This window comes from Neltuma alba, unplaced genomic scaffold (assembly GCF_004799145.2).
Source record: "Neltuma alba isolate B1F8T4 unplaced genomic scaffold, ASM479914v2 tig00012009_pilon, whole genome shotgun sequence".
In the NCBI taxonomy this organism is placed as follows: domain Eukaryota; kingdom Viridiplantae; phylum Streptophyta; class Magnoliopsida; order Fabales; family Fabaceae; genus Neltuma; species Neltuma alba.
The window spans coordinates 743035-766679 of record NW_021636580.1 but is presented as its reverse complement, the minus strand read 5'-3'; the positions used below and the strand labels follow the sequence as shown (position 1 = coordinate 766679).

General features: G+C 36.7%; 2 protein-coding genes across 4 annotated transcripts; both read left to right on the top strand.

Annotated features, from left to right (window-relative positions):
- Window positions 1-5886: 5886 nt before the first annotated feature.
- Window positions 5887-9802, top strand: LOC114721070 (NAC domain-containing protein 7-like). 2 transcript variants are annotated; one of them, XM_028906880.1, is made up of 5 exons: window positions 5887-6007; window positions 6118-6280; window positions 8221-8400; window positions 8509-8780; window positions 8880-9802. In XM_028906880.1, the coding sequence occupies exons 3-5, from the start codon at window positions 8241-8243 to the stop codon at window positions 9504-9506; spliced, it is 1059 nt and encodes a 352-aa protein (XP_028762713.1). In that variant the 5' UTR covers window positions 5887-6007; window positions 6118-6280; window positions 8221-8240; the 3' UTR covers window positions 9507-9802. The 2 variants fall into 2 exon arrangements, with proteins under 2 accessions (XP_028762713.1, XP_028762712.1); XM_028906879.1 differs by lacking the exon at window positions 5887-6007 and having other exon boundaries at window positions 6098-6280; window positions 8212-8400.
- Window positions 9803-18065: 8263 nt separating this feature from the next.
- LOC114721049 (axial regulator YABBY 1-like) lies at window positions 18066-20749 on the top strand. 2 transcript variants are annotated; one of them, XM_028906840.1, is made up of 7 exons: window positions 18066-18359; window positions 18573-18740; window positions 18877-18997; window positions 19826-19874; window positions 20033-20108; window positions 20281-20355; window positions 20494-20749. In XM_028906840.1, exons 1-7 carry the CDS (start codon window positions 18261-18263, stop codon window positions 20560-20562), a joined length of 657 nt encoding a protein of 218 aa, XP_028762673.1. In that variant the 5' UTR covers window positions 18066-18260; the 3' UTR covers window positions 20563-20749. The 2 variants fall into 2 exon arrangements, with proteins under 2 accessions (XP_028762673.1, XP_028762674.1); XM_028906841.1 differs by lacking the exon at window positions 18066-18359 and adding an exon at window positions 18361-18427.
- Window positions 20750-23645: the final 2896 nt, after the last annotated feature.

Sequence of the window (23645 nt, the reverse complement as noted above, 5' to 3'; positions counted from 1 at the left end):
TAGAATGTATAAATGGGAAGGGATAAAATGGAGGAAGAGGGTGATGATTCCAATTTCCACTGCCTCAAACTTTGTTTGTCTCATTACTTAATTCTCATATTATTGCTGCTATAATTGGCGGTATATATAATATTATCTTGAAGGGGACAAATAAACCAAAATGCTATGCTGTGTGTTTGCGGCCAGATATACGAGGCACGATGCAAAATGAAAAGAGAAAGGCACTGAGATGGTAATAATATCAGTCATCACGCATTTAGACAACAGATCATGCATGATGCCCATGTTTGCATGTGTTTCCGTGCTGCAACAGTTGACCTACGAATAGTCATTAATTACACACACACACACACACCATATACAGTCTTTTCACATTATTGTTGTGTATATTGGTTGTTATGATGATTAACCAGAGGTAGTGGATATAGGACTCATTATATATCGAATTTATTGCAACCACTTAATTATTACCTCCCAAAAGACTCCTATGTGTTACTGTTCAACAACATTTTTTCAACGCACCAAATTAAACTTGAAGGTTTCAGCATGGGGAGATGCGCAGGCTGACATTTTAGTAAACTAGCTAGCTAGGTATATATTGGTTTTGTTTCTCCCCGCTATAGAAAAAGGCTCTTGTTCATGTGGTATCATGGTATGGTACCGGCCAGTGGCCACAGTGATGAAGCTGGCGGGTGTTTACTTGTATTTGGTGATAACTATATAATGGTCACAATAAATAATAATGGCAGGCATTTGGGATATTAAAGGACTTATAATCATTATACTTTAGTTAGTTGATATCCTTTGTTAATGAATAGAGCGATGCATTTATTACATCCGAAAGAGCGGCGCCCGCTCCACAAGCCAGCTTTCAGCCATCCCTCGCGACTTTAGGATCACTGGAAGGATTAAGAATCATGAAGGTAAGAAAATGGAAGTCAGTTAGAACACATATAGGGTCTTGGGGGTTACATTTCTGCAGGTCCTTCTCCAGTGGGAAAAAAAGTGAGAAAAGACAGGAAAATGCACGTCTGGGTGCGCAGATCAAGACAATAGAGTGGAATGGAATATTAGAATTTGATCACGTGCGCCATATACACTAGAGTGCAAGATGTTCAGTTCTGTGATCATTCCTTGACATGACTGATATATATATACATTCATATCCAGTGCCCCTTCTTTTTATATACATGCACTTGAAGAGTCAGAAATTTTCTGTTCTCTTTGCCATCTTTCGATTATAGTTTTCTGAATTTTACCAACATATATACTGTTACGGTAGGGATCCGGGGGTGTGAAGATGTATAAGAGCTATAAATATATATACACACGCATATATACAGTAACGAGGAATTAAGAATGATTAGATGACAGTTGAAATAATATAATGTGAAGCATATAGAGTAAGCTATATATAGCGCAAATTGGCCTGGAGAGCTAGGGTCGCTTTGAATGTAAAGCTGAGGGGAAAGGTCATTCCTTCACTCCTTCTCTAGATTGTTTTGATTGCTTTTCGAACATAAAATAATGTACTTTTTAGGTCTACGTATGGCCTACTTGTACTCATTTTGCTGAGTCTTTACTTCATACCCTCAACATCCAACGTCCTTCACAAGTTGGCAATATACTTACCCAAAAAGACTGCGAGTCTCCCCTCCTCTAAGCACGATTAATTGTTATTATTCAGTTTTTTTTTTAAACTTAGAATTCAAATTTGGGAGGCACATCATTTGAGGTGGCAGCACATAATAATAGTATCGGTATTCCTAAAACTATAACATGATCTAGCAAGAAAAAACCGGAAAAAAGTGAAGCGCACACATATATTATTATTGCTCCCTATTGAAATACTCCTCCGGTCCTTAATATAGGACCCAATTCTTGAGTTGGTTTTGGTCCTAAATATAAGACTCATTTCTCATATTTATCAGTTTTCTCTAAATTACCCGTATGGATACTCCCTCAACCATAATCAAGTAGAAGATGGAAAGGGGGTATTAATAAAGATAATTATGATGTTTTAGGAAAAATGTGTTATTTTTTTTATAATTAACTAACTTACCTAACTTCCTTAATCTAATCAAATTAGTTAAATGGGTCTTATATTAAGGACCGGAGGAGTATTTGTGGAAAGTGTGGAATCCAGATCAAGAATATATGTAAGTGTCTATATCAGCAATCATTTAAGACCGAGCCCACTTTCGCTTCCTCCCATCATTCTCATTCATAGTGTTCACTAGTCAAGTGCAGCCAAACTATTTTCATACATGCAAAGTAATTATATGTAGGCAATTAATAAAGCTCATGTGTATATATATATATATATATATATACACGGCATAATGGACAGGTACCTGTGGGTGTCGCTGAATACCGGGTATCATAAAGTGTTGGCATTTGAGTTTAGTGACCAATGTTATTTTGAGGTTAAAGTGGGATCATCGGCTTTTGCTCAACTTTGTTTTGTTCTGGGGATGATGACGAGAGAAAAAAGGTTTAGTAGTAGAAATTATGGGGGTGGGGTCAGGGATGAGGGATGGATCACGTCTCAGACTTTAGCTTCACTACTTGTCCAAGTCCGACGTTTAGTTACAAACGGAAAGAGCGAAAAAGCGAGGCCTTTGTGGATGCGATACCCTTTTTTCCTTTTATTTTATCATTAAAAATGGAAAAAAGGACAACCCTGACCTGTAGGCGGATAACCGGATGAAGCGATCCGGAGGTGTGCCTTGACGTGCCGGCACCCACAACCACCAACCACTTTCTACCACGTGTCGCTCTCTTTATGGCTCGTCCAGTCCTACTCTTCTCTCTCTCTCCCCCCCACATGACATGACTTAACCTCCAAACGAAACAAAAGCATTGGGGCCCACTTCCGAAATGGTGAGGGGCTAATGATGTGGGGGCACCCACGCCTCGCCTGACCTCACCTCCCCTCCTTTGTCTCACACTCCCTCCCCCCGGAGTGGGTCCCACTCGCTCACCGGGTTTGGCCTTTGGGGCTTCGTCGCAGCGCCTCGATGGGTGGCGTGGCCCCACTTCCGGATCCACAATTAATTAAGATCAAAAAGTGCGTGGGAGGGCTTTTGCGGACCAGCCAATCAGAGGCCGCCTGGGGAAGAATCGCTGGATGGTTTTTTGGGGCATAATTATTATTTGATTTACAAAAACCTTAAATTGATAAGAGCTGATTGAGTAATTTATGATTTTATTCACACCCTTTCCGTCTTCCTTCTTTTTGCTTTGGGTACTGTCTCAGGAGTCAGGTGGGCTCCAATGCGTTTTCCACGTCCGCTTTCTCCAAGGAGCTCCAGCCTCTTGTCTGGTGCTAACCTAAAACGTAGAGACCACCGATGCAAGTGGTAAAAAAAAAAATTGAAATCAAATACTACTACTGATTTTGTGAAAGTTAAACTTAAACCTCTTTTTTTTAGGGAAAAAAATCAGAAAGTTGAAGCTCATTAAATTTTTTTTTTAAAAGAAAAATCACAATTCCAACGGGTCCTCTCGAAATTAGATTCATGGTCTTTGAACATAGTAATTTCCCTTAATCATTGTCCTTCCTTTACTTTAACCCCTGGCTTGTACATTATTGGTCAATGGCCATAGAGTCCCCCATTCAATTCTATTCATGTTTCTGAGCATCAGAGTTTATCCTTCACTGCTCCTTTTACTGTTGGCGTTGATTGATGCATGAACGATGATTCTCTGAATCTAAAAATTTTAGTTTATCTAGTTAATAAACGATTCTTAAATATTAATAAAGACATAATAATTTTTATCTATTTATTTGATTTACTAATTATACTTGTTAATGACAAAAAGTCAAATTATTAATGTTAGATTGCCTGGTTCAATTTATTAAACTTCCCTGAAAGTTAAATTAACTTCCTAGAAACTTCATAGTTGATTTCTTGTGTTATTTTTCTTAATTTCTTCGAAGATTAACTTTTACTAAATAATTTTTTAATATTAAAGACAAAAATATTCCTTTGATTGAACTTTAATTTATTTTATATTTTGAAGGGTGTTTTGGAAGTATATAGTAAACATTTACGTTTGTGTCCCGTAAAAGTTGAGGTTTTTAGTAAATCAACTCCACTCGGGGCGGAGGCGGACTCGGAAAAACAAAGGCGAAGGAGCGAATCGATTATCAACCCTCCTCCAAATTCAAATTTGTATCATTAATCTGTACTAATATATTTCTTTCTGTCTTTATTCTAAGAGTTAGTTTGAAATTAGATTTAATTTTGTCAATCCACTTCATATAATTCACTTAATTCATAAATGGATATATAATCTAATGTTACACAAGAATTAATTTATATATTTTAAAAAGATTATTTTATATTTATCATAATTAACCAATTTATTTAGTTTATTTAATATACTCAAATTGATTAAGTAGGTCTAATATTAACAACAGAAAGTAGTATAATATTTTATTTTCATTAGATGGAAGACAAGCGTGCAGCATATATTCATTAGCTTTTGGAAGTTGTTAATAGCAGGCCAGTAATAACGTGCCAAGAGACGCATATTTATATATATGGCTGCAGAATGGCCATTTTCGCCCACCCTCTTGGTTTTGGACTCCGTACTAGCATCGGAAGAGAAAGTAAAGAAAATGAACAAAGATTAAAGAAAAACAAAATCAACAAAAGATAACTAATTTAATGTGACCAGAAGTGACCTGTGTCGCAGAATCTGGGTTGTGTATTTGAAAAAACAGAACTTGGAGCGCTATATGTTAGGCGTGCGTAGAGGGGAGGGGTTATGATTAACTTTCTATATGGGACATCCGCCATTTATTACTTATAAACATGGTTTCTACAAATATACATAATGATGGGCGAATAGTACGTTTGTTAGTGTTGAAACATGAATATGTACAGATGTCATCAATCCCACAAGACAGCCCAGAACCAGAACTGTAAGAAAATTATGTGCAGAGTGAAGGGCGTGGTGACCAATGGGAATGTGTACTGTGATGTGAACAATGAGGAATGCAGATATGGGAGAAATTAAAGGTGCAACTTTTGGCGGGAGGAGGTATCATATGTTCCCACAATTCCAAAATCCCAATCCACAAGGACCACGCCCACTACTATAATATTATTCTCCATCGATTGCCTACCTATATCATCATCATATATATACATATATGCATTAAATAATACTTATCGACACTTAATATATGACCTAATTATAGGATTGTTCTTGATTTTAAATATAAGACCTATTTTTCATGTTTATTAATTTTTTTCAAATCGTTTATATTAATACTTCTTCAACAATAATTGAGTAGGAGAGAGAGAAATGATATTAAGAAAGATTATTAAGATATTTTAGGAAAAATATGTCATATTTATCATAATTAACTAATTAACTTTACTTTCTTAATTTAATCAAATTAGTTAAATAGGTCTTATATTAAGGAGTTGAGGTATTATAGTAAATGTTAATTTGGTGTTAATTAACTTGTTTAATTAAAGCAACGCCTCCATTCTTCCCTTGCTCAAAGTTTGATCTTCCAATTCTTTCTCTGTTACTCGGACCATTCCTCAAACACCAAATAAACTATATTTTAATGTCTGCATCAGTTGGTGCCTTGGTGGTGGGTGGTGCTCCAAATTGACGTCTCTCTCTTTCTCTATCTCTCTCTGGAGCCGTTTCAGCGCCACCATTTTATGAAGTGAAAACTTTTGCAGCAATCTAGCTCCAACTCAGAAAGATAAGGAGAGAGAAATTATTGAAAGCGATGGTTTACTAGGGTTCCTGTGCTTTTTCTTCTTATTTAATCCTATCTCTTCCCGGTTCCCATTCCTGATCACCTTCGCGTAAGCCTTCCTTCCCCTCACTTTCCTCCCTTTTCTCTTTCAGTGATTCTCGGGATCTAACTTCTCTCCTTCCTTCCTAGTCCGAGTCTGCTAATCAATTTGGACATCTATATATACTGATACCAGACACAATTCCTGATCAGAGCAGATTGATTAAAACAGTTTGGGTGAGGAGGGATTCATCGGTTCAGCTCCCGAGGACCACTTTTAATATTGTTGATTTCCATTTCTGGTTTGCTCTTCCTGCCTTTATTTCCTTAGTCTTCTCTTTTCTCAGTCTAGTTTAATTGAATTGGATCGATGAAGTTGTAAAGGTCATCCATGGAGGCAGCTTTAAAATCTTCCCTGCAAACGAGGTTGGTTTGATCAGATCTGCAAATAAGTTCTACCTGGAGTTCTTGCTTTCTCGGGAGAGCCATCCCCCCACAATACATATCAAGGTATTTTCTCATCCGTGTGCTTTTCAATTATTCATCTGCAGTTTCCTTTTCCCGTCGTCTTTGCTTTTAACATGTGAATGTTTCTAATTTAGCATGATCTATGTTTGATTTCGAGTCCACCAACATTGTCCCGACAACAAACGACAACTAATTAAAGGACCGAAAGAAGCCAAATAGTCAAGTATACAAATGTCGCATAAGATATGTCTTTGATCTATATTTTAATTGGGAGTTAATATCTCATCAAAGCCAACTCCTAAATCATTCTTTCACCCCCACCTCTCTCTCTCTTAACTTTGCGCTCCCATAATATCCATCTCTCGCATAACGAAATCCAAACCACAATTCGGCTGTATCTTTTTCCTCATGTATTTCAAATCGTTGGCTTCTAATACAGTCGCATATTTGCCTTCTTGTACGTACCTATGTGATCCCTCAACAACATCGCATACGGTATAATATATGTATCGCTTTGAATTCTCATCCAACCATTTTGTAGATTCAGCTAAAACTATTTGATGCTATATACTGTGTACATATTGTTCATTGTTTGCCAATGCTATTGAAAAATTATATTGCATTACAGAAGTTTGCATTCTTTTGATGTGTTACTACATGCTTTAATTTTAAACACTTCATCTCTTAGTATGTTTCTGATTGTAATTGACCCAACTAACACTTCTAATCTTAGCATCGGTTGAGTTTATATCCAAAACACAACTTTATTTAATCGATCGTTATGCTTATAAAATTAAAGAGAAGTATTATTCCTTCATCAAAGATCATTTTGATTCGTATTTCAGTGTTAATGTGCGCCTTAATTAATACCAATATATTTCATTAATTATGCCACATATATATCCGTTTTCTGATTAAGTATACTTGATAAAACGGTTCCTTACATGCATATAACACGGGTTCATTAGTAGAGCAGCTAAAGGTTTGAGCAGTGTCAATAAACTGTCAACAAAAATACTATAATCCATCAAAAGCAAATTCTAAAATACTTCAATATCAATTTCTATCTACGTGCCTTCTGAAAAAATCGTAGAGTTAATTAGTCGTAAATAGTGTTCATTTGACACATATGTGCGATGTCTTCTATTTTAATGTCATTCAGTGATTTTGTAATTGCACAAGTTCATCAGATAAAAATATATATACAAGAGAGAAGGGCAATCTAAGCCACAACTTCCTATGGGTGTGCAATCAGTATATTAAAGCCTTTCACGGTTGCGAGGAAGTTATGTGTGTGTGTGTGTGTGTGTGTGTGTGTAAAAGAGGGGTAAGGAAAAACTTCTATTAGATGCGTAATCTGAGATTAGTGCATTTAAAGGTGGAAGAATTCAATTAACAAAATATATGTATTGCATATAAGGACTAGCTGCAGAAATATAAACGTTATTTGAAATTCTTTTTTTGGATACAAAACGTTATTTGAAATTATTAGATGCGGTTTAGTCAAGTAATTATAGAAAATTTGATATTCAAGCTACAGTTATGCATAATGTACATTTTGCATTATGTACCAAGGAAAAAATAATTCATATATAGACTCTTTGGTAGAATTATATTGGCTTATAGTGAATGAACGTAATGCTTTTTTTGTTCCATTGCCTGTAAGATCACCAAGCGATGCCCTTTTGTTGATGGGGTGCAATATTATAATCGTTTTCTTATCAAACTCACTAAAGGTTCGTCATTGCACCGTAGACGTTGGGCAAAAAAAAAAAAAAGTTATTGCACCCAAGGGCTGCAGAGCAATTGTGTTTCTGTGATGTCAGGGACACCCGTTATTCAATTTTCTTACATTAATTATATGGTAGCCACAGAATTAAATGTTAAAAAAAGGGTCAACTTTATGTTTACTATATTTTACGAGAGGTCGCGTAGCTGATTTTTTTTTTTTTTTTTCCCAATTCTCTTCCAAGTAAATGCAGGTTCAGATATCTCTGCGAGGATGAATGCGTTTTCACATGTTCCTCCAGGCTTTCGCTTCCACCCCACAGATGAAGAACTGGTTGATTATTACCTAAGAAAAAAGATAGCCTCCAAAAGGATTGACCTCGATGTTATTAAAGACGTGGATCTCTATAAAATTGAGCCGTGGGATCTTCAAGGTATCTCCTTAATGCCCCCAGTAGAATCAACAGATTAGCGAAAATATCAATATACCCATATTATAGCATTATTATTCATTAAAAGGTTGTTTGTTTTTTTGTCAAAAGAACTATGTAAAATAGGAGCGGAAGAACAAAATGAGTGGTATTTCTTCAGCCATAAAGATAAGAAGTACCCAACTGGAACTCGAACGAATAGAGCCACAAAAGCTGGATTCTGGAAAGCCACAGGAAGAGACAAGGCAATCTACCGCAGGCATTGCCTCATTGGGATGAGAAAGACTCTTGTTTATTACAAGGGACGAGCCCCAAACGGACAGAAGTCTGACTGGATCATGCATGAGTACCGACTTGAAACTAATGAAAATGGGACTACTCAGGTATTAGATTAATCCACTCTAAAGTACATACATACGTGCGCGCATAAATCCTGTTAAATTAAGTGACTAGAAATTAATGATTAATTATATATACTACAGGAAGAAGGTTGGGTTGTATGTCGAGTGTTCAAGAAGAAAATGACAAGCGTGCGGAGAGTGGGGGAGTATGAGTCACCATGCTGGTTTGAGGACCAGGTCTCCTTGATGCAAGAGCTTGAATCTGCAAGACCAATTTCTCAACCTTATGCATCTAATTACCACCACCATCAGTACTACGTACCTTGCAAGCAAGAACTTCAATTGCAATATAACGTAACCCATCCCCATGAAGTTTTCCTTCAGCTTCCCCAACTTGAAAGCCCCAGAGTTCCTTACTCAGCCGCTAGTCTGAGTTGCAATTCAACGTTCCCCTATGCCTATGACAGCAACAATAATGGAAGTAGCTTGCAGTCACCCAATTCACTCACTCAGGAAGAGCACACGCCTTGTGGAACCAATGATCAAGTGACTGATTGGCGAGTTCTTGATAAATTTGTGGCTTCTCAACTCAGCAGTCACCAGCAAGATGCTTCCAAGGAAGCCAGCTATTCCAACAATGCAGCAGTGCTCCGTGTGGATGGACCTATCACTATCCAGGCAAACGATCAACCTAAAAGGCCAGAAATTGCGCAGCAGGAATATGCCTCCACATCCAACTCCAGTTGCCAGATTGACCTGTGGAACTGAAAATTTAGATATTTTTAGATGATGCATACTAATTATAGAGAATATTGCAGTTTAACGTTGGATAAGAAAAGAAAACTAAAGCAATGCTCCCACTTGGTGTACATAATAATACTTCATACGTCGTGTATCCTAAGTGTTTCTACGTCTGTCTGGTATGCCCAAGGTATGCATGAATACGAGGCAGTCAGATACACCAAATACGCCAATATATTGTATGGCCAAGGGCATGGTGGAACTGGTCTCTGAATCTTAAAAGTGATTTACCTATTGCAGATTTTATGTAAGGTTATTTGAAATATTAATTGCAGATCACTTCTGGCGACCTTTGTTAACCTTTACAATGATATACAACTTCCGGCCACCAATATCCTGTCATTCTGTGCCAGCATCTGGAACTTGTACCAAAAAAGGAAAATATATTATAACTGTGGTTCGGGGGTACGAACATAAGAAATTCAAATTTATGATGTAAAATGAATAAAGTCATCTAACAAAATTGTAAAGTGGATATCCACCCCAGAAAGGAAACAGTAGTAGATTACGGCATATACTGATCTCAATTCAGATATACGAGGAGCGAGAAAAAAAAAAAAAAGTGCCCCCATAGAGAACTAAAGTTTGTAATGGTGAGTCTATATCAGGAAACGTTTGGCAAATTTATAAACACGTACGGCAGTTACTGCCAACTTGATGTCTCAATATTAGGGCGGGAGACGGAGTCGATCATGCAAAGTCATTAGAGTACAGTGGAAAAGAACATATATATGCTAAAAGCTTTGGCTTCGACGGCATTAACTTCAGAAAGTAATTAAATTGCATAAGTAGAAAAGTTTGTGCGTCCGTCTTCCAAAATGACGCTCCAAAACCAACCGAAGTGACACCGACATCCTCATCCTGTGGCATCCTGTGCTCGGTTTTTAAGTTTCTAGTTGCATGCGCGCGCAGATACACACACAGGGCAAATGGTATGTAGCCAGATATAGCCAGTGCTGTGCGGAAGAGCCATGCAATATGAATGATAACTAATATCAAATAATTAAAATGCACTATGTTACTAAAAAATAATTAAAATGCAATAGCTAACTAGCTTAGCCAAGAGTAATGCATGCCCAACATTAGGCTGATACGCGTCAGCTGTTGTGGTTTCAGTTAGTTCACGGTCGAGAGTATTTAAGCATGGCAGATGCTGTGGGAAGAAAACTTACGTTTCAGAAGTGAAACCTATGAAAGAAGATCCCCTCGAATACCAAAACGCAGGTATCACACCAACTTCAAACCATTACGTTCCTTAAGAGCGAGCATCCTCCTCGTCTCCTCGAGTCTCTGTATAAAGATATACATGAGATGACTTCTGCCCTGATCGCTAGGAGATGTGTCTTCCCGGTAAGGTTTAGCAGGAAATATATAGCCAAATCACACACGTATACAGTGAGATATTTCGGTAAGAAACTTGGCTCTTTGAATCCTGATTTATAGGCTGTGGCAGCGCCTCACAGACCCATGACCACGCCACGAGTTCTACCATCGTGTGAAGCGCATTTTTACGCGATATGTGGAGGGTTTAAATTCTTCTGGTACGAGCCCAAATGTGAGGTGCATAATGATGAGCACTGCTGAATGACTAGGAGCAAAAAGAAGTAGATTTTGATGACAATGTGTGAATGAAATCTGGCCACAGAAATTCTTGTTTGGAAGTCAAGAATTGAATTGAATCACTTTAAAGCAATATGCCGCGACATAATGATTAGGCGTGCTCCCCATCAACTTATCCTCAGTGTTTCAGACTTAGGCACATACAAACATACAGGCATGCTTTCCGGAAGTATTCCCCTCAATTCACACACTGAAGAAGAAAAATGTCTTACGCCGAATAAGCATGGCCCCTCTCTGGTTACTTTAGGGTTCTTACCATTTTCCTTGATTAAAAGAGAGAGCCCGCCCATTGATTGGGGGTTGCACCAAAACAAGCAGATCACGAGCGTTAATCTTGTGGGTTAATTAGTCCTCCTCAAATCTTTTTTCTCCTATTCTTTTGAGTATGTGTGGTATAAAAAGTAATGACGGGCCATAAAATGTGTTTAACGACATTTTATTTCGGAAGAGAGAAGAGATCGAGATTGAATGTCATAAGAAAAACTTGTGATCCATAAACCATAGATAACACATTTCACGGCATAAGATTTAAAATTTTCAGGATAATTGCCTTCCATATATGATCAGTTGATCGAATATTCGTCGCATACCGTTCTTTTTTAAAAATTATTTTCAAGTCAAGTCACAATTTTAGTTTAGTTTACCAATTATAAATAGTTATGCTGGATTTATACTAGGATCACTTAAACTGATGCATAAATAGAGCCAAAAAGTAGTTTGTTATGGTGATGTGTAAAGGAATGAGTGAATGAATAATATAATAATAAAGAGAAAACTTTGCGGCGAGGAAAGGAAAGAGGAGGGGTGGTCCAAATACAGCAAACGCATGCCATAGCCGGAAAGTAGCGGCTGTCAAGCCAAGAGGGCACCTTGTCTGATTCGCATGTTGGCCTAACTTCCACTCAGCAGACAACCATTTGCCCCCTTTATAATTCATGTCTCTCTCTTTCTTTTGGACCATCCACTTTCCAAACGGATCTTCTCCCATCGACCCGGCCCATTATCTGTGATATTACCCATTTCTACCCTTCCTTCCTTCCTTCCTTCTATATATTTCCCTGTTTACACATATGGCCATGACACATGTATGGGGATCAGACCATTTCCCAGATTTTTCAGCGCGTTCAGCATCAATCAGGTTCAAGATCATCCACATTTTTCTTTTCATTCTTGTGAAATATGAAGCTTCACCAATTCCCGCGTATGACAATAACTTTGATTTGGTCCTTTATCTTATCCGCTTTTGTCTATCACTTAATTTTTTTATCCCTAAATAACCCTATTTATTTAATGCTCATTTTTTAAATTTAAATAAATGAAAGGTAATAGTCTAATAAAAGAAAAGAGCATTTCAAGAAAATTATCATGAATTGTCCACAGATTAATTGAAAAACAAGCAAACTTGACTTATTTTTTCACATTTATAAATTAGGTAAAGAGATCCTATATGTAAGACTAAAGGAACTAATTAATAAAATAAAACGGCGAGCATAATTGTGGTGGCATCTGGAGGCACTCGATGGAGCAACATGAAAAAGCAGAAAGTAATTAATTGAGGGGATGAATCATTTGGGACATGATGAATCGGTTATTAATGTCTAATTGATACTCCCTTTGTCTCTTATTATAAAATCTAATTTTTTGAATTGGTTTGTCTCTTTTTATAAAATCTTTTTTGAGTTTGTCTGAACATTTAATACATTATTATCTATTTTACTTCTAGTTTAATGCATTTAATACATTCTCTTTTTTTATTTATCTCATTATTTCTCTCTCACATCTACCCATTTATACATAGGGATGTATTTTGGAAAAAAAGATTATATTTGTTACATATTAATTACTTTTAACTAATTTTAACTGTTTTCTTAAACCGTGCAATTTAGTTAAAATGATCTTATAATAAGGGATGGAATAGTATATACTTATGGGATGAGAATAACAGTTTTCAGTGTCCTCCTGGATTTAATCGTTATTGGTATATTAACAGCAGAGAATATTCTATCCCATAGCATACATAACAATATTATATTGTAAGCATGTAACCAATCATCACTTATCAATATCTATTAATGAACCCACAACATATTGAGTTGTCTGTGATGAGCATAAACCCAAAAGGAGAGCCCAATCCTAAAAGACTAGTCTATTGGGAGGGAGAGTCCCTTAAACTTATAAACCCCACAATACTTGTGAGATTACCCAACGTGGGACTCATAACATTGTCCATAGTCTAAATTATGTGGATCATCTTTTTAGACTACACGAGATAACGTAAAAATGCCTATTTTTGTTGAGCATATTCTAACAAAATATTTACTCATAAATAATGCAACTCCATCTTATAGGAAATTAGGTTGAGAACATAATAACTTCGTATACAACTATTATAACCACCCTAATTACGCATGGCAGAATTAAAGTCTCCAACAACTTTAGAAATAAAAGGACACAATGGTTGTGGGGAAGGGCAGGGGCAGTATGGGCCTGAGATTGTTGAGAGACCAGAAAGAGAGAGAACGTACAAAGTAGGGCCTGTGGGAAGGACACAAACAAGCGCATTAATATCCGGAGTCCATTAGCCTCCTCCCGCCTTCTTTGCTGATACGACACATATTTCTGCCATCTTCTGCATTTGGCCGCTACCCATTTATTTTTATTCCCCTTCCTACTTCCTCCAATATTATCTGCACCCCAATCAAACATACTATCCATAGTTTGTAATAAAGTATATATGACTCATTATAAATTATTTATTTTACTCTGATGTTATTTATATGATCAGTAACGGGCTGGGCTCTGAATTCGTCACAGAGAAGTTACATAGAAACGAACGTCCCTAGAATGGAATGAATCTCAATAATATATCTATTCAAAAGGTGGAAGTGGATGATCTGAAATGGGGTGAGGAAGGAAGGTACAAATTGATATATAGATTGATAGGGCGTGGCCTCGAGAGAGTCCATGAAATGCGCTGATTATCTTGCAAAGGAGGCTCATCATTTGACAGAAGGATTCAGGATTTTGCAGCATCCACCGGTGGGCTGCGTTTCACTCCTGACTTCGGATTCTATGCAGATATAGGCTTAAGTAATGCTCATTTTGTTGTGATTTGATAATCTCAAGACTTTTGTCCTGCCCGGCAAAAAAAAAAAAAAAAGATTGATAGGGCGTGGCGTTTTGAAGCGTGTATTGCATATGGCTATTAGCTAGTGAGATAAAAAAGTCAAGTGTACTCAAGGCCCTTGTTTCGGAGTGCTACATTCTGTACCTACCTACTTCACTCAGCCTCCCCCTCTTCAATCACTGTATCTCGATCAATAACTAATTAATTATCAAAAAAAATTTGAAAAAATCAGATCCGTCACATTGATTTTCCACTTTATCGGTCTTTGAGATTTGATAGATCCTCATATCCCCACAACACAGCAGCAAATAGCTCCTTGCAGGCTTTTTACAGACACTCCCTTTTCCCTGTTCGTACATCCATTTCATTACCATTATTATTATAATAATATATTTCTCTTTCTCATTTTATGCCCCCATCCCCTCCCTATATTTCATTCTTTCTCCTGTGTGCATATATATTTAATGCTCCCTCCTTCTGTTTCCTCTTCACCCTCAAACCTGCATATATATTAATACGGGACATCCACATGACTTGACCCTTTCTCAGATGATTACTGATCCAATTCAGACGGTGAGTGAATTGCTACAAGAAGTTGATTAATGCTCACTCCTTATAAACAGTATGGCTTGTTTTCTGAATGAAGGGGAAAATTCATTACTTGAAAAGGATTTACAGAAAGGCATGGCTGGGGTTATACATACACTGTCTTATTTTTTATTATTATTATTAATCAAAGTAACACAATGGCATTCATCACCCCAGCTCCTCGCGTCTAAATTCACAGTCAGAAGTCAGGACACTGCACTCTTAGCATTCATAGATGAAATGATATCGATGGACTGTGTTGCTGACAATTTCTATTTGGCCAACAACCCAGACTTTAAGTAGCCTTGTGTAAAGAAACTCTGGAGGGGATTGTCGTCATTGAATTTCTAATTAAGACATATCCACACACACAAACTCAAACCTGCCTCTTTAATACATGTTCCTTAACCCAGTAAGAATCTTTTCTTCTGCAAAACCTTTTATTGCTGCAAAAGTGGGATTATGATGGAAACAAATAAATTGAGCGTTATATATAGACCGGTAAGTGAAGTGGCTAAGCGGCTAAGGGGAAGTCGGCTCGAGCCGCGTGCTGGAGGAGTTGTGCAACGTGCACTACAAACTGAGAATCTGATACTGCTCTATTCTATTTAGACCTAACCTCTCTCTCTATCTCTCTCTCTCTCTCGATCGCTAATAATGTGGTCAATGTGTAAATCTCTGTATTTGTGTACTTGGTTTTGAGCCCTAACATGTCAGTCTAATGAACTAGTTCGTTCTAGCTTTACTATTGCATTTTTTTGTCACTATCCTTCTCTCAACACCCACGTCACTGGCCGCTTCTCTGCTACGATTCACGTCTCCATCTTCAATCAACGCAAAACGAATCTGAAGGATTTCTCTTATCTTATTCGTTGATATATATCTTCCCTTTGTTCCTCAAAGTTCACTGCGACAAAGTAAAGAATCGGGTGCATGCATTAATTCTTTTTCTATATTCAAAGTAATAATAATTATCAACCAAACATCTTTCGATGTTACGCTTAATGGTAGATTGCCGTAGTAAAAGAAAAATGCTTTTCAACCTCATCGGATTACCAGTTTTACCGTAGTTTTTTTCCCCACTTACAGGACTTATTTTCAAAATCTAAATTTGTTGTTTTGAAAATATTGGCAGTGATTAGTTGGACCAATTTGAGACTTGATGAGGTTAAATTTCTCACCGCTATGATCAAAACCTATAAAACACACGAAATATTCTTAACTCGCACAATTATATGTATATATCATGAGATAAATTTATTAAAAAAATGTTTGTCTATATATATAGAAACAAATTCCACGTTGGAGTATATGTATCCTTAGAAGATTATACTACGTTTTGTTCTTAATATATATAAAATTTAGTTTATAATTCAATTTGAACTCCGAATTATATGTTATATTAAAGACTTGAAGGTAGTATTATTTTAGCAAGTTAGTCTATCGTGACGGAGAACAAGAGGGTGAAAGGGGAGAGGATGGTAGAGGGGGGAGAATAAAGGGAAGAGAAGATAGACAAATCAAGGGATGGAAAATATGAGAGCTCATATAAATTATTTCTATTCAATTCATACAAGGCAAAGCATAGTGTAGACAATAAAATACATGTAAACTTATTTACAGCATACTAACTGTAATAGTAGCAATTAAAAGCAATAAAAAAAACATTTTAGAAATCCTGCGAATTAAATACAAATATTCTAAAATAATTTAAAACATAACTTAGTAATATATTATATTTATTCAAACCAAATTCTAATTGAAAATTTAAGAGACCATTCTAATAAAACAAAAATCATAAATCTAGTAATCAATCCAATTACGCTAACACTGTTAACGCAATTAGTTCATATTTCAAATTAGTTTGTTCTCGTTCAGAGACGGCAAAATTCGATCGATTACCCACTATCAATTATATGTAAGTTTCCAATAAATGGATTTGCTTTTGTTCTACGTGTATACGAGTGATCTGCGCGTATACAAATGGTGTTCAAGCCTTTTAAGGCCACTGCATGTCACAGAGAGGTAGAGAGAGGTTGAATCGGGTTAAGAATGCAACTTTTCCCCGATGCTAACTCATTTAATAATTCTGTATAGAAGTTGGAGTCCGCCCCATCCCCGTTAGCGAATGGATGATGACAGGATTGTCTTTTTGGGGAAGAGGGAATCACAAAGGTTACATGGACCTGGATGGTGATGGTTCTGATCTCTCTCTCAGATAAATAAATATCAATGAAGGAGAATAGGAAACCATCAATTTCACCGAGGGCTCTGGGTAGTTCGCGAGATGTGAAATGGAAACCTTAGAGAGTTGCGGAGGAGGAGGAGGGATGGGAAAAGATTCTAACCAAATTAGCTAACAGAGGCCAAAAAGAAAATAGAAATATAGTAAAGGACAAAGGTGGTAAGCATCATCAAGAGGCAAGCCTCTGTTCACCGAGATGTTTTTATACTGACTTAAATACGTATCAGTCTGTGCAAGGCCAGCAAGCAAGACGGAGTAGTCAAATCACCAAAAGTTATATTTGAGAAAAGAAAACACATATAAATATCAAACCTAGCTAATACTAGCATATCTATATCTATATTTTATCCGAAGACTCTTGTTGGCTGTGATACGGAGCCTGTTTAGTTTAATTTGGGCTGCCTGGGGTGCGGCCGGAGAAGAGCCAAGAGAGCGAAAGAGTAGTGAGAAGGGGTTAGAATAATCTTATATATCTTGTAAATTGGCTTTGTTGTGTTGGGGAGTTGAGGACAAGTTAATGAAGAAAAAGAAAAGGGGAAGGGTGTTTTATTTTAGAGCACACACCAGAGGACAACACCCTCTTTAACTGCTGAAAACAACAGGTGAGTGTGTGAAAGCTATATCACCCCATGCACACGTCCCTTTCTGGCTCCTCTCCCCCACATCTGCCGCCTCTCTCTCTCTCTCTCGTACATCGGGAATGCCAACCACACATGTTTCCATGGTAAAATAAATTCCTCACATTCATTTTAATTTAAAGATCGGTTTACCTTGTGAGATATCTCATGTATGTGCATACATGATATACAGTATCCATTCATGTATGCCTTCCATACATGTGAATCGCTCTAGCTATAAACAAAGGCAATAAGCAGAGAAGAAGGGTTGTGTGTGCCTTTTCTGTTTATCTTTCCCTTTCTCTTTCCTTCGCTTATCTACTAGACCAAACAGTTCATCCCTCTTCTCTCTGTCTCTGTCTCTCTCTTTCCCTGTCTCTCTGCACCTTACTTTCATAACTCATAATCAAAAAAAGCATATCCAAGGTGGTGGTGGTTAATCTGTCAATCAATCAATCAATCAAGAGACCAATCATCATCATATCAAAAAAATTTTAAGCAGAGGGAAAAAGGGACTAGCCAAGATGTCATCATCCTCTTCAACTGCCTTATCGCTGGACCACCTCCCTCCTTCCGAGCAGCTTTGTTATGTCCACTGCAACATTTGTGACACTGTCCTCGCCGTATGACCTTGAACCATCACTTCCTCGCCGTGACATATCATATCCTTTCATTCTTTTGCATCTCTAGGGTTTTTCTTTCCTCGCTCTCACCTCTATGCAAGCCCTTATCTTTCCAGTCTTCTTTGCTTATCTCAATGTTTTGGGATATATACTATACTGACTAAATTTCATTCTCTATGTTGATTTTCCTGGTTTTCTCATTTGATATTTCAGGTAAGTGTTCCTTGCACTAGCTTGTTCAAGACGGTGACGGTGCGGTGCGGCCATTGCACCAACCTCCTGCCAGTTAACGTTAACGTTAACGTGCGTGGATTGCTTCTTCCTTCGGCAAACCAATTTCACTTGAGTCACTCTTTCTACTCTCCATCTCACAATCTTCTGGTATAGACGTGTTTTGCTTATCTTCTTTGCCCTTCCATATCCGATGGGATGGAACATATGATTATAAGTAGGCCTTATTGATGCACTGCCTCTTCTTATTAGAGAATATTTTTGTGTTTGGCCGATGACTGTGCAGGAGGCGATACCAAACCCATCCCCTAACTTCCTAATCAATCAGACCAACTCTTCCAATGACTTCTCTATGCCTTCAAGGACAACAGCCGATGAGCTACCACGCCCACCCCTTATCAATAGACGTGAGATTTCAGTCCCTATATTCCAGTTTTGCTCTTTTTTTTGTTTTTTTTTTAAATCTTGGTGGACACAGTTTTGCATTATATTTTGTTCATGTTTTCTCTCGCTCAAAATCTCGTTTATCTTTCTTGTTCAGCCCATAGTATTTTCTGTTCTTCAACAACACGAAAAAATCTCGGTTTCCCCTTGGGTTGCTAGCTATTAACGCCCGTTCTTGGGGTTTCACTATCCAGCTCATTGTCATGTCTGTAGATGGCGAAGTGACTTTAGGGCTAAGAATATCGTTCCACCGTTAAACTGCTTCTAATCTAGTTTATGTCTGTAATGGAAATCAGCGTATCCTAGCAAGTAGTAACAGGAATATTATATATTTCCGAGCCAACAAATTAAAGCTAAGCTTTGCCATATCCAAGAGCGGGTTGCGTGTATCTGGGCTTTTATCACGAGACTGTTTTCCTCTGTTTTATTTTTGTTTATGTTTTGGCCGGTGAATCACTTTAGTAGAGGAAGTGAAAGGAAAACGAGGGTTGATTTTGACCGCTTATAAGTGGCATGGGAGAAAGAGAAGGGGAATAATGAGATGATATCATCACAGAAATTAAAGGATAGCATATGGTTTCTCCCCCGGAATCATAGTTGCTTGAAAATCAGAACCCAGTACCCGAGGGTTAGATAGATTCGCATAAGGCAATGATGATAAGATGATGCCTTGAAAGATATAAACAACCAAAAGTATTCAGAAGCTTCAACTTTAAGTCAAATGATTTGATTTTGATCAATCTCCCTTGCGTTTGGATATTTTCTATGTATCGTGTGTGCGCCATGTCCAGCTCCTGAGAAGAGACAGAGAGTCCCCTCCGCCTACAACCGATTCATTAAGTGAGTACTTTACTATTTTAAGAAATTAATTAAGATGCCGTTTCTAGTCTCTTTATTTTATAATCTCCATGTCCCAATTAAGATCTTTCGAAATTATTCCGTCATATTTGCTGTCGCAAATTTTGAGGCAATTTTGGATGGTCCAAACATATTTGCAGGGAGGAGATCCAACGCATCAAGTCTATCAATCCAGATATAACCCACAGAGAAGCCTTCAGCGCAGCTGCCAAGAACGTATGATCTTATCATCCCGACCCCCCCCCCAAAAAAAAAAAAACCTAGGGTTCCTGATTTACCAAATTAGGGTTTCAATACTTGTCTTTGTCTTATAAAATTAAAGTCAAATTAGCAGTATATAGGGTTGTGTAGGGGTGAGTGTGACGTATTTGTTTGATGTGTGTTTCAGTGGGCCCACTTCCCTCACATTCACTTTGGCCTCATGCCTGATCAGACTATGAAGAAGACAAATGTGCGCCAGCAGGTAATGTATCATATCCATTCATATGTGCACCCTCCTTGCCTTCCGTAACATGTCGCAGACACAATAATGGACACATATTCTTTTTGACTTTTAATTTCTGAGAGATGAATGTCCGTGTGTTGCTTCTATTCTGTCCAGGAAGGCGAGGACGTTCATATGAAAGATGGGTTTTTTGCTTCGGCTAATGATGGTGTTTCTCCCTACTAGTCCTTCCATTTATATGTTTGTGTTTCTCGTTTAATGTCGATGATTAAGGACTACTTATGAAATGGTGCATGTACTTTTCTTCTCTGCAAGACGCTGCCTTAACCTTTATGTTCTTCGAACTTTCCTACTACTTCATCTACTCAACTATATATCTACTGGTCAATAACTTGTTTTCTTTTCATGAGTCTGCTGTGTGTGTGTGTGCGTGTAATATGGCGGCTTCAGTTATATAGATGCTACTTACGGCCTTCACATAACATTTAATGATTTATTTAATCAGCTTAAGTTTGTACACAAGGCCAACAGATAATAATAAGCATTTGATGAGTTATCAATCACCAGCACTGTTTCACATCAGTGGTCTAGCTTGCCAAATCATTATTGCCAGCATGATAAGATCAGAGCTTGTTGCTAATTGCACTGAACGATTAATTAACTCGCATTCATGGATGCCATTTCCTCATAACCCATATATACAGAATGATAAGAACTCTGATTATATAGGATCGTGAAATTTGAAACCCTGATTTATGTGTAAATGTCATTACACTGACCTATTACACATATATAGTTCATATTTGTACCGTGCCTATTACAGATACTGGTTATAGTTGTACAAATTGATTTTGATTTTGTTTTTTTGGCGTTTATGCATTGAGCTAATTTTTTGTACACCGTAATTATAATTTTGCATTCTAAAGTACATGCAATGTGATGTAGTTTTAGTAAGTAAATATTAAGAAGAAATAAGCACTATTAGTTTTAACTTTTGAACAAAGCTTAGTTTGATGCTTTAGACAATATTAGTGTCAATTGCTTCTTTCAAATATATCTTAATTTGGCGAGTGCCATTCTTTCAAATATACTCTTATCACTTTGATATTTTATATAGCATATAACGTTGTCTCATTTTCATCCTTCGATTAACAGTTAATATATTTATAATGACAGTATATTCTCCTTGAGGATCATGTTTTGTGGGATTAATATAAAATTGAACTCCTAACTACAGTAAAAATCACCCGGAAAAAGCCAAGTGATTTTAAAGTAATCTTTAAACAAGATGAACTACAGTAGTTTTAGTCATGCCTGTACTTTATCTAACATGTTTAATACGGCAAACGTTCTTTTATTCCAACTGAATTTTAGTAAATTGGTGGGGTTTTATTAAAAAGAAAAAGTTAGTTTGACGTAAATTTGTTTGAATGATATATTAAAAAATTAATTTCAGAAGGCAAATGAGAAATAACTAAAAGAAAAAAAAAAGAAGTCAGAAAAAGTTACTTCAATTTTAAACTGAATTTTGGGTAAAAAGTTAATTGTCTTTAAAATCATGTCAAATATTTTTTTTTTCATCCAACTGTTTTTTTTAATCCTAACTGATTTTTGAGACTTTTTAATATTATCCATAACGTGCAATCAGGCTTCAGGCTTATTTTTTATTGTTTTTGAAATGAAGTTCTACAAAGGTATTTTTTGGAAATTTAGTTTGTGTTTAGCAAACTATACGACAGGTATTTAAAATATCACTCTATTTGACAAATCTTTAAAAGAAAGTACATTTTAATATTAAATTACTAGTTATACAGGGCAAGCATATATTTTAGACATAAATTAACTATATAAAAAAAAAAGTTGCGTGGGAATGAGTTATACTACCTCCGGTCCTAATTATAAGACCCAGTTGACTAATTTGAGGAGATTAAGGAAGTAAGTTAAGTTAGTTATTTGTAATAAATAAGTGTTATCATTCCTAAAAGATCCTTACTAATTAAGTGTATTGGCTAGAACTATCATTATTAGAAGGACTATCTTAGGAAAAAATACATAAATATGAGAAACAAAATAGATTGGGGTCTTATAATTAGGACCAAACAAAAAGTCAAACGGGGTCTTATATTAAGGACCGGAGGTAGTATATTTGAAGGATTGTATTTTATATCTTTGAAAGGTTGGCTTGTTTTTTTTTTTTTCCCAAGTAGCTCCAATTTTCTACCTCCTTTTTTACCACTTAAAAGCTAAAAGCAACTCATTTTTATTTTAGAAATATTTTGACCAAACAGTCTACTCTTCATCTCTCAAAATAATTATCAAGACAAAGTCACTTGGTGCCCCTCAAAAAGCAAGCGAAAAGTAAATCTAGCTACGTACTATGGTTATCCAATCATGCAATAAATTAACAGCATATATACTTCCGAATTACCTTAACCTTCTCATAAGTCATAACCATCTTAACTAGCTCTCCTCATAATGCGACTGGCATCAGGTCTGATGCTCTACTATCACCTTCCAACACTTCTCATCCCAGTCATTCATTTCATTAATAACAATATAATGACGCTATTTTGATTAAGAAAATTTTAGTCATTTATTCAACATACTCAGTCTTAAGTATTCAAGTTTTTTTCAACTAAATGTCTCTTCCTCTTCTTCGCCAAATTTTTTCTTCGACGGCGGGAATGCCTCTCTTAAGAAGACAGGAAGAAGCTTGTCGAAGCGGACGACGAGGCATGGTGCTAGCTAACGGTGACGGAGATTGGAAGAAGCTTATCGAAGGTTGCGATAATTGAAGCTTCAGTGTGAAGTTCCTCTTCAACTAATGTGAAGAGATGGGGGAGTTTGCCGGCAGGGAGAAGATTTTGAATTAATGATTGTTTTGAAATTATATTTTTTGTTTTAATTTTCACCATCACTCTTCCACTACTTTGACGTCTTAGAAACTCTACTGTCTCGCGCTACATATATGCAAATTAGTCAAATGAAAAAGGGTTACCAACATACAGTGAGCATTTGGCTAAATTATAATATTTGTCAAAATAAATCGCCAAAATATGTAAACTACTAATGTTGTAATATGCTGAGCTGCTGCAATTTCTGATTGTGTTATATATGCTGCTGGATTTCTAAACCAATATGCTGGACCAAAATCAGTGAAGGAGCTGTTCATTTTGCTGAACCAAAAGTGAAGGGGCTTTCTTGTTCTATTAAAATGGTTAATTGCTAAAGCAAAAGCTAACCAAATGCTAGCTGAAACAAAATGAACCAAGAAGTGCCGGTGCGACCAAGATCATGGGCTGTGCCTG

Excerpts from the sequence above, each read along its gene's own strand:
- LOC114721070 (XM_028906880.1), top strand. The coding sequence starts at position 8,241 with ATGAATGCGTTTTCACATGTTCCTCCAGGCTTTCGCTTCCACCCCACA. Across the intron at positions 8,401-8,508 it reads TGAGCCGTGGGATCTTCAAG|AACTATGTAAAATAGGAGCG; the intron begins GTATCTCCTTAA and ends TTTTGTCAAAAG. Across the intron at positions 8,781-8,879 it reads ATGAAAATGGGACTACTCAG|GAAGAAGGTTGGGTTGTATG; the intron begins GTATTAGATTAA and ends TATATACTACAG.
- LOC114721049 (XM_028906840.1), top strand. The coding sequence starts at position 18,261 with ATGTCATCATCCTCTTCAACTGCCTTATCGCTGGACCACCTCCCTCCT. Across the intron at positions 18,360-18,572 it reads TTTGTGACACTGTCCTCGCC|GTAAGTGTTCCTTGCACTAG; the intron begins GTATGACCTTGA and ends TTGATATTTCAG. Across the intron at positions 18,741-18,876 it reads CTCCATCTCACAATCTTCTG|GAGGCGATACCAAACCCATC; the intron begins GTATAGACGTGT and ends ATGACTGTGCAG.